This window comes from Pogona vitticeps, chromosome 4, assembly GCF_051106095.1.
Source record: "Pogona vitticeps strain Pit_001003342236 chromosome 4, PviZW2.1, whole genome shotgun sequence".
NCBI classification, from domain to species: domain Eukaryota; kingdom Metazoa; phylum Chordata; class Lepidosauria; order Squamata; family Agamidae; genus Pogona; species Pogona vitticeps.
The window spans coordinates 103421730-103437853 of record NC_135786.1 but is presented as its reverse complement, the minus strand read 5'-3'; the positions used below and the strand labels follow the sequence as shown (position 1 = coordinate 103437853).

Here is a 16124-nt window from a genome sequence, read left to right as displayed (position 1 = left end):
GTTTTTACATTTTTAACAGATATTTTCAATCTATCCTTGTTGTAGTGTTCTGTCCCCACTTGCCTGAAGACATCTATAATAGTGCCAGTCCCCAAGCAGTCAGCTTTGGTATCTCTCCATGATTATAGTCCAGTCGCTTTAACATCTGTTATTATGAAATGTTTTGAGAGATTGGTGCTGGATTACATTAAGCTAGTCTTCCACCTTCTTTGGACCCATAGCAATTTGCATTCAGGAGAAATAGATCTACTGAAGATGTTATGTCCATTGTTCTCCATACTGTATTGAGACACTTATAACAACAGGGAACTTAAGTGAGGCTGTTGTTTGTGGATTATAGCTCTGCTTTTAATACCATTCTACTTGTTTTTTAAAATGATCAACCAGGGATTACCTCAGAAGATTTGTGTGTGGGTAAAAGACTTTCTGACAGATAGGCCATAGTCAGTAAGAATGGGATCTCACCATTCTTCTACTTTGGTACTAAGTACAGGAGCTCCCCAGGGCTGTGTGCTAGGTCCCTTCCTCTATTCCCTGTACACACATGATTGCACCCCACTGTATAACACCAATGCAGTTATTAAATTTGCAGACAATATGACAGTGATGGGGCTCATAAATAAGAACAAAGAGTCTGCTTACAGAAAGGAAGTACAAGGGTTGATACTCTGGTGTAAAGAAAATAATCTTACACTTAACATAAAAAACTAAAGAACTTATAATTGATTTTAGGAAGAAAATAAATGTACATTTATCACTGTACAGAAATGGCAAGGAAGTGGAGAGGGTTGGTAGTTTTAATTTCTGGGCACTTATATCTCAGAGGATCTCTCGTGGACTATAAATGCCAACATGCTAGTTAAGAAAGCAGAGAAGAGGCTATATTTCATGAGAGGCTGTATTTTCTGAGAATGCTCGGGAAATTAAATTTATCACAGCATTTACTTCTGTCCTACTATCGTAGCATCATTGAGAGTGTCCTAACCTATGGCATTCTGGCATGGTTTGGGAGTAGCTCTGTAGCGGACAAAAAAGCTCTACAGAGAACCATTACATTTGCCCAGAATGTCATTGGGCTCCAGCTATCAACCCTGGATAACATCTTCATATCCCACTGTCTGAGGAAGTCACACAACATTCTTAAGAGAGTTTTCCCGTCCTGCTTAAAACTTCTTTGAACTGTTGCCATCTTGCAGAAGATATAGAACAAGTAAGACTCAGACCACACATTTTCTGAATAGTTTTTTATCCCGGAGCTCTAATTACACTTAATAATGAACTTAAAGACCACCAGTAGTGAACAGTTGGACAGTGTTACTTAGCCTGCGGTGTAGATGTTTGTATTTTTAGTGGGGGAGAGTGTTTGGGGATTTTTTTTATGTGTGTGCATGTGGGTCTGGTCTCTGGGTGTCTGTGTGAATTTCGTTGTATGTGTAGTCCACTATGTAGTGACTTACAATGACAATACATTTATTTATTTATTTATTTATTTATTTATTTATTTATTTATTTATTTATTTATTTATTTATTTATTTATATTCTTTCTGAGATTCTTCGTCTACTTCCTTTTTATTGTATAAATTTCGGTAAAAGTCCTCAACAATCTTTTTTATTTCTTCTTGTTTAAATTTCTCCATCCCTGTTTCATCTTTCAGTTTTTGTATTATTGTTTTTTTCCTTCTCTTTCTTTAATTTATATGCTAACCACCTCCCTGGCTTATTTGCGTTTTCAAAAAAAATTTGCTTTGCAAATTTAAGGTTCTTTGCAGTTTCCTCAGTGAGCAATATATGTATCTGGTGTTGTACCAACTTTATCTTCTCTTTCAGTTTTGTATTTGATGGATTTTCTTTCAGCTGTAGTTCATCTGAGGCTAATCTATTTTCCAAAATCTTACATTTTTTCTGTCTTTCTCTTTTTTTGTTTTGATGCAAATCTTATGGCTGCTCCTTTTTAAAAATGCCTTATTTGCCTCCCAAACCATTGTCATTGGTGTTTCTTGCCTCATGTTCTGTCTGAAGAAGAAGTCATGTCTTCTTTTATTTGCTTGATGAACTCCTCATTTTTTAAATGTGAAGTATTGCGCTTCCAATTAAATCTCTTGATTTACTACCTAGTTGTAATGAAATTGGACTGGGTCTGCAAATGTGTTAGATAAAATATCTATTTACTCCAATTATTTCATTAGGCTTGTTGCGTTCCAACATGCATCGATTCTTGACCACGATTTATGTCTTTTAGAGTAAAAAGTATAGTCTTTTGTCTTTGGGTAACACGTCCTCCAGGCATCTATGATATTTACTTCTTCCGCCAGTTGTAGAAAATTTCTTGAGATCATTCCTCTCTCTCTTTTTTGGTTATTTTATCTGATTTTATGTCTATTACTTTGCCCAAAAAAAAGAGCATTAAAATCTATCACACATTAGTGATCATAATCTTTGTTTGTTACTTCTAGTTGTAATTGTTTAAAGAAATTATCTTGATTTCCATTTGGAACATAAATATTAATAATTAGCATTTTTGTTGATTCTCTTTGTATTTCCACCATTAATATCCTTCCGTAGTCTGAGACAAAAATTAGTTTGGTTCCAGTTCTTTCTTTATATACATAGCCACACCTTTCTTCTTTTTACTTATGTCCGAAGCTGCAAACAGTTTTCTTAACCTTGAACATTCCAGCAGTTTCTGATCTGCTCTTTTCATATGGGTTTCTTGTATGCAAATTACATATTTCTTGTATGCAGATTTCTGCTTCTGCAGTTGTAGAAATGTCTTTTTCTGTTTTTGAGGTGAGTTCAGGCTATTTATATTGACTGAAATGATCTTCATTCATCTTGCTGTTGGTTATTACCTTTCTGTTTTTTTCCTTGTCATGCCTCTGGTATGTCTTGGCTCAGCTACTTCCTGTTTTTCTGGCCTAGAGATTTATACAGAGGTGTAAAATGTTTGTTGGAAGTGTGAAGCGCAAGAGGGAACAGTTTTACCATATGTGGTGGACTTGTAGAGTAGCGAAACAGTACTGGACAGCAGTACATACTCTGTTACAAAAAATACTGCTTTGTAATGTTCCACTAATCCCAGAATTGTTTTTACTGAATATTATACCAGATAATATAGATAAGACAAAGAACTACCTACTTATCTATATAGTCACTGCAGCCAGAATTCTTTATGCTAAGAATAGGAAGAAATAGGAGATATCGAAACAAGAGGAACTCATTAAGAATATATGGGAAGCAGCAGAAAGGGATATTCTGTCAGAAGTGTTGAAAGACTGTCCAATACAAAAGTCAATTGAACGATGGGATTTATTATATAAATAGCTTGAGTCACCAGATAGTGCTTGAATAACAGAGAATTAGACTAAAATGTAACTGTAAGTTGAAACCTGGAGGGCAATCAAATGGTAGAAAGACAAAAAGTCAGCTTGATATCACAACATGAACAGATTGGATGACAATACATTTTGTGTTCTCCTTCCCCCTCTTCCCCCCATATCCCCCTCTACCTTTTGTACTCCTTACCTTATCCCTAGTTGTTTAAAAAATTAAATATTTTTTTAAAAAACAATAACTCTTAAAAATAATACAATGAAGAAATTTGTATAAAATGTATTGTAGTATATTTTACTATGTATTTCTTCCTCTTCTTCTTCCTCTTTTTTTTTAAAGGATTGGTGCCTACCTAATGTTTCCCTTTTTTTTAGCTGCAGTTAAGAGACTAATAACAGAAGGCTGTTACCCTTAGCTGGTCTAAGAACTTGCAGACTCCATTTAGGAAGTTGCTTTAAATCAGAAGGACCTGTACCCTGTGTCTGGCTATGATTTTTGGAATTCTCAATTTCTTCTGCATGCACCTTCAGCTCTAAAGTATGAAGAATTTTGTAGAAGGTTTAATATCTTCATGAAACCTAGCTTCTGTTTGAAAAATTAGTGGTCAATAAAAGTATCACTCACCCTTGTTTTTGAGCTGTGTGCAAGGGCCACATGCCTTTTCCTATTGTGCGTGTGTGTGTGTGTGTGTGTGAGAGAGAGAGAGAGAGAGAGAGAGAGAATAGGACTGTGGCTTTCTTCCCATGTCCCTTCGTGAACATTGTCCCTCTACCATTAATTGAGGGTAAAGCTTATGCCAGGGGTGGGCAATTAATTTCTATGGGGGGGCACATGAAAAATCTGAACTGTGTTCAGGGGCGAAATCAACTTTACTTAAAAATAAAATGAAACAGTGATGTTATGATTATTTTTATTTTACACTTGTTAATCTTAACAAATACTTAAGAGGTTTTTTGTGGTATGTTAAAAATAAGCAACTGATCAACTTTAGACAAAAAGCTATAAATGGTTTTGATGTCCAGTGGGCCGGACAGGAGCGGCTTGTGGGCCATATGTGACCCTCAGGTATGCCTTATGCAGTCAAACATAACCAGATATATCTTAAGTTAACTAGATTTTCCAGTCACCTTCAATCTCTGGTTTGAAATATGGCTTTGGGACCAAGCATCATTTTAATTTAACTGTGGTTAAGAAATAAGTAGATGGCTGCAAAGCAGTTTGTGCTTGACAAGCAAGGAAGTAAGTGCTGTGACCAAGTACCAGTTTCTGAACTTCTGTTAAAAGATCCAGTACTGTTATGTCTGTACAGTGGGACCATGGGATTAGTATCCATGGTGTCACTTATCCACACATGAGCGTATTTGCAGTTGGTTCATCAAACCATGCTTTATTGGACCAAATAATAGTGTCTAAGCAATCTCATGGTGTAGTCCTCCCAAATGCGTCAGAGTGCAGATTATGATGAACAAATGTTTGCAAAATAGCATTCAGAACTGTGAAAAACTATATAATCCAGAAGGACAATACCATTTTCTGCATTCTTAAATTAAAATTAAAATACATTGTGTAGAGCTGGAAAGTTGCACTGTTAAATGCCGACTGTTTAACAGGTGTATATTTACCTACATGTTGAAGGAAAACATCAGTATGCCAGCCGACAAGGTTGCAATACTTTACTACAGACATTAGTGGCAATGTAGTTTGTGAAACTTCTATTTACATAGTTTGGCTCGATCAACGTACAGCTGCTAATATCTTTTTCAACCCATTTTCTTTATCTCTACTTCATTTTGTTTCATAAAATAGAAGAATGTTTCATTTAAAAATTATATATCAGCAAGAGATTTATGGATAACAATTCTCTTTTTAGATTGCATACCTAATAACAGCCTTTTATCTGCCAAGCTTGCAAGGCTGTAGTGCTGGCAATGTTATAGGTTCTTAATTAGTAATGCACCACTTAGTCAACTCTGAGTTATAGTGACTCTCCCAGGGTTTTCAAAGTATAAAGCAATCAGAAGTGGTTGACCAGTCCCTTTTTCTCATGTCACTTTGGGACTGTGCAGGTTGCCCAATGTATAGACAGCAAGATTTGTGATCCCATTAGCCATGTGTGCTCCAGGTGATTTTGGTTGGTCCCTACCAGGAGGCATGGTGTAAAAAAAAGTTGATCCCTAGCCAGGACTCCCAAGACAGTGAACTGTGTTTTGTGTCTTGGTTGTGTATTCTCAAATTGCAGTTTATGAAGGAGTGCACAGGCACACAGAATAAAAGTAATTGCAATTCAGTTGTTCTGAATAGTATTTATTAAGAGTCACTGTGGCATGTTGCATGTAGAGTGTTTCATATCATTGTCAGTATCAGCTAAGAGGATTACAGTGAGGCTCATATATTGGAAGTAAGGGCAAAATTAAAATATTTGCAATACAAGTATTGACATCAGATTTGGTACTAATTTAGTAGTATTAAAATGGGAGCAAAATCTTGCTAAGAACATGATTATAAGCTAGTTTGCGTAGCCACCATGTGTTCTCACTATGAAGTGGCAGATTGACTAGGACTGAGGAGGCCTGGATTCAAATCCTCATTTGCCCATGGAAATTTAAGGGCAGCAGGGTGGAAATGGTTAAATAGTTCCTTAGATATCTGGCTTACCTTGAAATCCCTATTTATGTCACTATACGTCAATGTAAGTCCAACTTGGCACCACATGACAATACACACAATAGTCATCGTGAGCCATGGAATGTGAAACTGGCTTACCGACACTAACCATAGTTGATTTTAACCATAGTTCAGTTAAAAGGGATAGCTAATTCCTTCTGATCTCCTTGTGGCAACATTAGAGGAAGGAGACATGGCAGGTTGGGGGGCTCATTTCCATTACAACTAATCTTGATTTAATGTAGTATCCAAACTGGGCCACTCTGTAAGCACATTTTGTCATGGCAGGAGGGTGGCATTATTGCCAAAAGCTCTACTTCCTAACCTTGAAATAGTGGGTTAAGTTTAACTTATGGTGTTTTCTGACAGATGCTGGCTTGCCAGCTTTCCCTTGGATTTGACTGGGTTTTTCTGATTTGGGTTTTTTAAGGAAGGGAAAAACATCTTAATGCAAATTTCTCACTTTTTAAGCTTAAAACTGGCTAGGACATTAGTCATTTCTTGTTTTGAATGTTGACAGTCTTTATAATTTTAGTAATGTTTAACCTAGTTATTGTTTTGCAGCATTACTTTGTTCATAAATCCAGATTACTAATACAATTTTTTCTTATTTTATAGCATTTTAAGAAGCAAAAGAGGCTGATTCCTGAAAGGACAGTGTGGAAGTACTTTGTTCAGCTGTGCAGTGCCTTGGAGCATATGCATTCAAGGCGTGTCATGCATCGAGGTAACTCTGTTCCATTTAACTTAACTAATGTAATGTAAATATAGGAAGTGAATGAAAATAGTTGTTTCCAAAGGGAGATTATATGTGTTAATGTAAATCAGGGATGGGCAACTTTAGTGGCTCCTGAGATCCTCCTTGTCCCATAGTGATGGCAAAAAATGTGAAAACAAAAACTGTAGAAAAATAAAACTGGAAGGAGACAGAAGTCCCATTTTCAGTTTTGAAAAATTTATAATTTTTAAAATGGTGTGCACATATAGTAGTATTCTTCCTTTCTTTGGAGAAAAATCTTTGAAACATTACATTCTCTAGATTGAGGAATATATTAATTTTTACTCAAACACATGCTATTCATAAATCACTTGTTTAAAACATTACGTATTTTGACATATTTCTTAGCATGACTTGGACAAAACAGGTGCATACTTTCACCAGCTCTTGGTCCTCATGCTGTTGGATGGTGCCAGAGCATGCTTCCCTTTTCATCCTGTAGTCCTTGGTGACTGCTGGCTATATTCAAGAGTTTTTTTTTGAATGGAGAAGGGGAATCAAGCTCATTCAGTTGATCTTCACTGGTCAAGAGGTTGTCTTCTCTTTGCATTATCTTCCTAACAGACTATGTAAGTTCATAGTTACTATTGCTGGGGGATGCAAGCCACTGACTTCCCTGTTACTCTCTAATCTTTGGACTCCCCACATATGCTATGTTTCTAAAGTACCAACAGAATATAATGATGTCACATTTCTTCCAACAAGGGACCCAAAGCAGATCACAACATTAAAATTCACAAAATGTAAAAACACAGTAAGTTAAATATTAAAAGATAAATTAAACAATATATGATTTAAAATACAATTAGAAGATTAAAACATGAAAACATAAAAAAGATTAAAATTATCTGCTAAAATGGGGTTCAGGGCTTCAGTTATAATTGTTAAAAGCCTGCCTGAAGAGATGGGTCTCTAGGTTTTTTCAGAAGGAGAAAAGGGAAGGGGCCATCCTGATCTCCCGAGGGAGATTGTTCCATAGCCTGGGAGTTCCACAGAGAAGGCCCTCTCCCGTGTCCCCATCAGCTGTGCTTGTGCTGGCAATGGGACCAAGAGGAGGGCTTCCACTGCTGATCTTAACTGCTGATAAAGCACATATAAGGAGATATGGTCCTTCAGGTAGCCTGGATCCAACCTGTATATGGCTTTTTAGGTAATGACCAGCACTTTGAATTGGGCCCAGAAATGGACTGGTAGCCAGTGCAGTTCTTGTAACAGGTGCATTATATGCTCCCTGTAGCTGGCCCCAATCAGTAATCTGGCTGCAGAGTTTTGCACCAGCTGGAGTTTCTGAACTGTCTTCAAAGGAAGCCCCACATAGAGCATGTTACAGTAATCCAAACAGGATATAACTATTGCATGTGTCACTGTAGCCAGATCTAACATCTCAAGAAATGGGCACAGCTGGCGCACCAACTTCAACTGTGCAAATGCACTCCTGGTCAGTGCCAAAACCTGGACATCCAAGCTTAGGGATGAATTCAGGAATACACCCAAGCTGCGGACTTGAGTTTTCAGGGGGACTGTAACCCCACCCAGCACAGATAGTATCCCTATTCCCTCATCTGCCTTCCAACTAACCAGGAGCACCTCTGTCTTGTCTGGATTAAGTTTCAGTTTGTTTGCCCTCATCTAGCCCATTAATGATGCCAAGCACTGGTTTAGAGTCAAGACAGCTTCCCTTGAATTAGGTGGAAAGGAGAGATAAAGTTGAGTGTCATCTTCATACTGGTGACATTACATCCCAAAACTCCAGACCCCAGCGGTTTCATGTAGATGTTAAAATGCATGGGTGACAAAGCAGAACCCTGGGGAATGCCACAGGCCAATGGCCAGGGCATTGAGCAGGAGTCACCCAGCACCATCTTCTGAGTTCTCTCCTCCAGGAAGGACTGGAGCCACAGTAAAACAGTGCCTCTGAGTCCCATCCCAGAGAGACGGCCCAGAAGGATAGCATGGTTGATGGTATTGAAAGCTGCTGAGAGGGCCAGCAGAACCAATAGCGACACACTCCTCCTGTCCAGTTCCTGGAATAGGTCATCCACCAAGGTGACCAAAGCTGTCTCTGTCCCATAGCCAGGCCTGAAACCAGATTGAAATGGATCTAGATAATCCATTTTGTCCAGGAATCCCTGGAGCTGAGAAACCACTACACGCTTCAGTAGCTTGCCCAAAAATGGGATGTTTGAGACTGGCTGGTAGTTGTCCAGTACACTGGGATGGAGGGCTTCTTCAGTAGTTGTCTTATTACTGCCTCCTACCCTGCTGCAAGGGTGCATTTACCACTCCCCGTACCCAATCAGCCATTCTTCTTTTGGCTGCTTTTATGAGCCAGGAAGGGCATGAGTCCAGGACACATGTGGTGGCATTTGCCTCTCCAAGAATCCTGTCCACATTATCAGGTTGCACCATCTGAAAAGTATCCATTAAAACAGGACAAGCCAGGGCCAAAATTACATCCTCTGGGTCTGTATCAATTACAGCATCCAAGTCAGAGTGGATCTGAGTGACTTTATCTGCAAAGTGTCATGCAAATTCCTCACAGCAGTTTGTGGAGTGGTCAATATTTTGTTCTTTTGGTGGGGCATGTACCACTCAAAAAAACTCCACTGGATGACTTTGTACAGATGCAATGGCAGCAGCAAAGAACCTTTTCTTTGCTGCAGCCACTACCATGGAATAGGCCTTCAAATGGGCTCTAGCCCATGTTTGGTCAGATTCACTCTGAGTTTTCCGCCATCGTAACTCTAGTCTCTGTCCCACTCGTTTCATCACTGCCAGCTCCCTGTTGACCCAGGGGGCTTGCCTGGCTCTACTTCGTGGGAAAGGATGCTTTGGAGCAATTGTGCCCACCGTCCTGGCTATTTCCCCATTCCAAAGATCAGCCAGAGTTTAAACAGGATCGCCTGCGGAGGCAACAGGAAACTCCCCAAGAGTCGTCAGAGAACCACTTGGATCCCTCAGTCTCCTGGGGTGGATCATCCTAATAGGTCCTCCACCCCTGCAGAGATTAAGAGGTTCCAGTAAGTCTAAACCTCACCTAGTAGTGATCTGTCCATGACAACAGAACTACAGAGAGCTCATCCACACCCAGATCACCATCATCCTGTCCAGAATGAAAAACAAGGTCCAGAGTGTGCCCTGCTATATATGTGTGGGGCCAGAAAACACTTGGGACAGACCCATGGTTGTCATGAAGAACATAAAGCCCTGAGCTGCTCCAAATAAATTGGTCTCAGCATGGACGTTGAAGTCCCCCAGTACTATCAGCCTAGAGGACTCCAACATCACCTCCAATACCAACTCAGTCAGCTCAGGAAGGGAAACTGTTGAGGGTGGACAATACACCAAAAGAATCCCTATTCTGTCCCGGGCACCCACCTTTAAGTATACACACGCAAACCCAGAAAGCTGTGGGACAAGGCACTTGGTGAGGGGGATGGAATCACAATAGACTACTGCAGCTCCACTTCCCCTCCCCGCCCCCCGAGGTCTGGCCTGCTGCTGCACAGAAAACCCAGGTGGGCAAAGCTGGAATAGACTAACTCCCCCAGCTTCATCCAGCCAGGTCTCTGTAATACAGTGGGGTCTCTACTTAAGAACTTAATCCGTATTGGAAGGTGGTTCTCAAGTTGAAAAGTTCTTATGTTGAATCTGCATTTCCCATAGGAATGCATTGAAAACCATTTAATCCGTATCTGCTCTTTTCCGTCCATAGAAACTACAGTGGAACCTCTACTTAAGAACTTAATCCGTTTTGGAATGGTGTTCTTAAGTTGAAACATTCTTAAGTTGAAGCAAAATTTCCCATAGGAATGGACTGAAAACCAATTAATCCGTTCTGGATGTTTTTTTGTTATGTAGAGGTGCGTTCGTACATTGAAGCATTAGTTCCCATAGGAACTAATGCAAAGCTGGTTAATACATACTCTACCACTAGGGGGAGAATTTTTTTTAACCTAAGATGACCTAAGGCTAAAAAAAGAGCAGGAAAGGTTTTTTTTCCCTGTTCTTATCTTGGATTTCTGTTCTCAAGTAGAAGCAAAATTTAGCAAATGGAGCTGTTCTTAAGTTGGATTGTTCTTAAGTAGAGACGTTCTTAAGTAGAGACCCCACTGTACAGGCCAGGTCAGCATGCTCATCTAGGATCAGGTCTGGGATGGCTGATGTTTTCCCTTTTACAGTGGACCCTCGACTTATGGAATTAATCCATATTGGAATGGTGGCCGCAGGTCGAAAAGTCCGTAAGTTGAGGGTCCATTTTCCCATAGGAATGCATTAAAAACAAAGGGCCATTCCAGCATTTAATCCGTGCCGTTTTTCGGCTTCCTGGGCTTCCAACCCCCCTCCGCTGCCCTCTGTCTCCCATCCACAGTGCCCTATGTCTCCTGTCCCCACAGGAGGCAGAGGACACCGTGGACAGGAGACAAAGGGCAGTGGAGGGGGTTTTGAAGCCTGGGAAGCCGAAAGCCAGCAGCATGCATGGAGTGGTTAGAGAGCAGCGGAGGGGGTTTTGAAGCCTGGGAAGCCGGAAGCCGCTCTGCGCCTGCTGCCGGCTTTCAGCTTCCCGGACTTCCAAAGCTGCCCCCACTGCCCTCTGTCTCCCATCTCTGGTGCCCTCTGCGTCCTGTTCCCACGGACAGGAGGCAGAGGGCACCGTGGACAGGAGACAAAGGACAGCAGAGGGGGGTTTTGAAGCCTGGAAAGCCGGCAGCGGGCGTGGAGCAGGGGTGGCTTTGAATTTCCCACCCTTTCCCTCTGCCTTTCGTAGGTCGAAGCTCCGGCCGCAAGTCGAACCAAAATTTTGCAGCCGGAGCTTTTCATGCCTCAAAATTTTCGTAAGTAGGGACCTTCGTAAGTGGAGGGTCCACTGTACTGACCTGTCATTCAGGAGCAGCATTTTTAACCCAGGGAGATTATTGTCACAGCTACCCAGGCTGTCTGAATTGGGAGACAATTTGGGGGTGACTAGAATCCTGTTCCCTCCCTCTCTCCTACAATGATTCATTTGTCTCCTCTACCCATTGTCTCCCCCTTCCCGGCATAATGCTAATGGCAGCTCCCTGCTCCCCCTCATTGGCCTCCTTATTTGAAAAGATACATCCCTCCCACCCCAGATCAACTGCCACAGGCAGGCAAATAAAAAATTTATCCCTCTAGGCAGGAAAAATGGACCTCACCCTTATTTTTCAGTCCTTAAACCAAACAACCAACACCCCACCAATCTATCAATTTCTTGAGAAGGCTGTGCTTATGTAGGCCCCTTCTCCTCTAGAGCCAGGTGGCTGGTGCTGACCAGGGATGGGGAGCAACCAGATGCACATGCCCAGTCCTGCAAGGCAGTAGGGGTCTGGAGCCAAACTCCCACAGGGGAAGCTGGCAGCCAGCTGCGGCGGCAGCAGCAGCAACACTATCTCTCTCTCAGTGCCCTGTGAGACAGCAGATGATGACAACTCCTCAGCAGGCAGGAATGCTGGTCCAGTAGGGCCCTGGGACAGGCTCTGCTTATGCAGGCTCCTTCTCCCTTAGAGCCAGGTGGCCAGTGTTGACCATGCGGTGGGAAGCAGCTGGATGCAATGACCTAGTCCTGCAGGGCAGTAGGAGTCAGGAACCAAACTCCCACAGGAGAAGCTGGCAGCCGGCGGCAGCAGCAACACTGTCTCTCACCCAGTGCCCTGTGAGACGGCAGATGATGTCTATGACAGATGATTATTAAAAAGTGGTATAAGAAATCAAATACAAGCTCATACAGCCACATCCCTTTATATGAGGCTTGAAGTATAGGAGAGTGTTCCAAATCACTCAGGAAGAGTGTTTTCCCTCCCAAAATGATGAGGAAACAACATTTTCTCTTGTCTTTAACAGCTTGCATAAAGAAGAGATGGGTGGGCGATATGTGCTTTGATAAGCCTTGGAAGCCTGAATTATACCAGAGCAATTAGTGCTTATTAAAATCTCATTGTATACAAGCAAAGGGCCCTGGCTATATATGAAAAATCATGTCAGAAAAGTCAATTTAGGCAAATGCAATAGATCTAACACATTTTGATAATTGCATTTTATTCAGGAATCAAATTCCTTATCAAATCCTGCTGTTCTGCCACTGTAGTACAACATACCAAGGATGTGTTTTAGTTATTGTTGGATCAAAATAAAATGTTCAGATTCTGAACTTAAAAAGTCAAAATATCCCTGTTTTGATTTTTTAAATCACACATCTTTGGTAAATATGCCTCCAAATAATGAAAACTGGACTTTTTAAAGTTTGGAAAATCCAGACTTTTCCCATTTCTAACACGGGAGGCTACTCATAGTGAATTTTGGTTAAGAAAGAGAACAAAAAGCAATGAAAAGTTACTGAGTCACCATCTCCAACAATGGCAAAGTGGAAAGAAGAAAGTAGTTCTCTTCATGTAGATTGAGTGACTTTATTTTAAAATAAATAGAAGCCTAGCTGTTCTAGAAACAGACATTTCTCCCTTACTCAGATTCAGTCCAGCCAGTTTTTTGTTGAAAGGCCAAAATTAACAAAGTTGTGGGCAAGGTTCCGATTGATATTTCATAATTCACACCGTTCAAAAAACACTGTCAGTCTGCATCAGACTTCTTCAACTTGGTGCTCTCCAGATGTTTTGAACTTCAGCTCCCACCAGCTCTAGCAAGCATGCCAGTGGTCAGAAATCAGGGGTATTCTACCAACTTTCCTCAGACTGAAGAAGCTACTTGGATGAGTAGCAGAACATTTCAACATAATAAGAAATAAGTCCAGTTGCCATGACTCAAATTCCAGAAATGTCTTGGTTACTACAAAAGGGGCTGCCTTGGGAAATTGTTTAGAAATTTCAGCAGGTCCAAAATATTGCAGCCAGATTGTTAACTAGGGGTGGTTATAAAGATAACATAATCCCCTTGTTAAAGCGACTTTCTGCCTGCCAATCTGTTTCCAATAAACAAACAAAAATTTAAGAAGGAAAATGTCCAAAGTTCTGTTATTATGACATGAAAAAAAAATCACAAACACTATGTTCTGCTCCTTCATTATTTTTATTTATTATTTGTTTTCCTTTCTGCAGATATCAAGCCTGCAAATGTATTCATTACAGCTACCGGAGTAGTAAAACTTGGAGATCTTGGACTGGGAAGATTTTTCAGCTCCAAAACCACAGCTGCACATTCATTAGGTCAGATTTTTATAATGATATATAAGAATTAGTTTCATGAATGCAGAGTGGATGCATGTAAATCTTCTGTTCCACAGGTTTTTTTAATGATAGTCTTCCAAAAATTAAAAAAAATCATCATAGCATATAGCTTGCACAATGCATTTCATTGTGAAGTTACATGTTCGCCTTTGGATACTCACTTACACTTTATTCATTTGTCAGCTCTTTGTGATAGAGCTTATTGGAATAGTGTCTTTGAGAAGGATTGTTTTTAACGATTAACTGCTGCTTTGAGAAGCATTCCTGTTATATCCATGTGGTTTTGGAGTGCTGTTGTCTTCACTCTTGGTTTTTGGTGGCACATTGCTTTCTCTTCTTCCCTTTCTCTTTTGGCTAACAAGCTAAGAGGCTGATTGCCTATTGCACTATTCCCTCTATGCTTATACTGTATAAGGCATTTATGTTTGGTTCTCCCTCTTATCCTATATAATTTCATTGGAAATTCTTCCTCATTAGAGTGGTAATTTTTTTTTGTGAGGCAAACATGCTGTAGATAATAGGACAAACATGGGTCAACATTTTGTTTTCCTTAGATTAGCATCAATCCAATGTAAAGACTTAGTGTAAGAAGTGAGGAAGAACAGCCATGCGTAGTCAGCACACAAAGCTGTTGGTGTCATCAACCATAGACTTCAATCTTTAATTAAAAGTTTCCCCTCCCTTTCCTCAGGTTCTGAGACTCCCTAGGGAATCCTTCCGACCTGGAGAGGCCTCTGAGATCTTTGAGATAGGCCTCCCATCCCGAGGATCCAAAGGTTGAAAGAGATCCTCAGGGAGCCTCAGAACCTGAGGTAATGGTTGGGAGAACAGGAAAAGATTAAAGTCTGTGGCTGATGATGTCCATAAAGAATCTAGCAGTCAATGCTGTCCAGTGAACAACCGGATATACCTGAAAGGCTTACAAGTGGCAGAATAGTGACATCTCTTCTCTGTTGTGTTTATTTTCAGCATTTGGTGATCAGATGTTTATGCCCTTTCCGATACAAAGACACAAGCATTTCCTTTGTGGTTGTTGTGGCCAATAAATTGTTGATAATAACTTATAGTAGGCAGGCCACAAACATGCCTCACTCCTTTTGAAAATCTTCGCCTCCCTCTAGCTGAAACAAATAAAGGAGCAGTATCAACACTTTATTTGTTGCTGATTGAGGTAGATCTAGGATAATCAGCGGGGTTGCGGGAGATATGGGAACATGATTGGAATATTAAAATTGATGAAGAGAAATGGTCAGGAATGTTTACAAAATTCCCATATAAAGGCATCTCTATCACAGCCAGGGAGATTTCATTGAAAATACTCCAAAAATGGTATTTGACCCCACTTCGACTCACACATATTAACCCTGCGATGTCACCAATGTGTTGGAGAGGCTGTAAGTGTAAGGGCTCTTTTCAACACTTTTGGTGGTATTGCAAAAAGGTAGACCAATTTTGGGAAGAAGTGTTTAATGAAATAAATAAAATTACAAGCCAGTTGATAATTAAATCTCCAGAATTAGCACTTCTTATTCTTTTTCTTAGGGGAAATTAATCCATTTTATACAAAACTTTAATAGGTCATCTTTTGACTACAGCAAGACAGACCATAGCAAAAGGGTTGAAAAACACACAGGGAGTATCAGTAGCAGCATGATACTCAAGAGTATGGCAGGTAGCACTGCAAGAAAAATTAACCACTAAATTGCATATAGTTAAAGGGAGAAAACACTTTGATTCTTTTTCAACTGACTGGCAAACTTTTATTGTTTATATGAATAGAATGGATAATAATGGACTCTTTGATGTATACAGAAATTGCAGTGGTAATATGATCCACTTAAGACCATAATCCATTCCAGAAGATGGACATAACTCAAAATGGTCGTAAGTCGAAGCACCATTTCGCATAGGAATGCATTGAAATGCAATTAATCCGTTCTGGCCTAAGGGAAAAAAATCACCAAAGGAAAAAAATCACTGCAAGACTCATTGGAAATGCAATTAATCCCTTCTAGCCGAAAAGGGGGGGGGGAGAGAAAAGCAATAAAGCATACAAGACCCATTGGTAATGTACAGAAAACAAACAGATTGGAAATGCACAGAGAACAAAGGGGGCAGGTTGGAAATGCGAAGAAAACAAAGGAAAAAGCAA

General features: G+C 40.3%; 1 protein-coding gene across 4 annotated transcripts in view; it reads left to right on the top strand.

Moving 5' to 3' along the window:
• The window catches only part of NEK7 (NIMA related kinase 7), a 117969-nt gene that overhangs the window by 76897 nt on the left and 24948 nt on the right, over positions 1 to 16124 (top strand). For all 4 annotated transcript variants that reach the window (XM_020784663.3, XM_072998068.2, XM_020784664.3 and 1 more), the window contains 2 exons: positions 6614 to 6722; positions 13844 to 13951. In XM_020784663.3, the coding sequence (XP_020640322.1) occupies positions 6614 to 6722; positions 13844 to 13951 (217 nt within the window). The remainder of the gene's footprint in view (positions 1 to 6613; positions 6723 to 13843; positions 13952 to 16124) is intronic.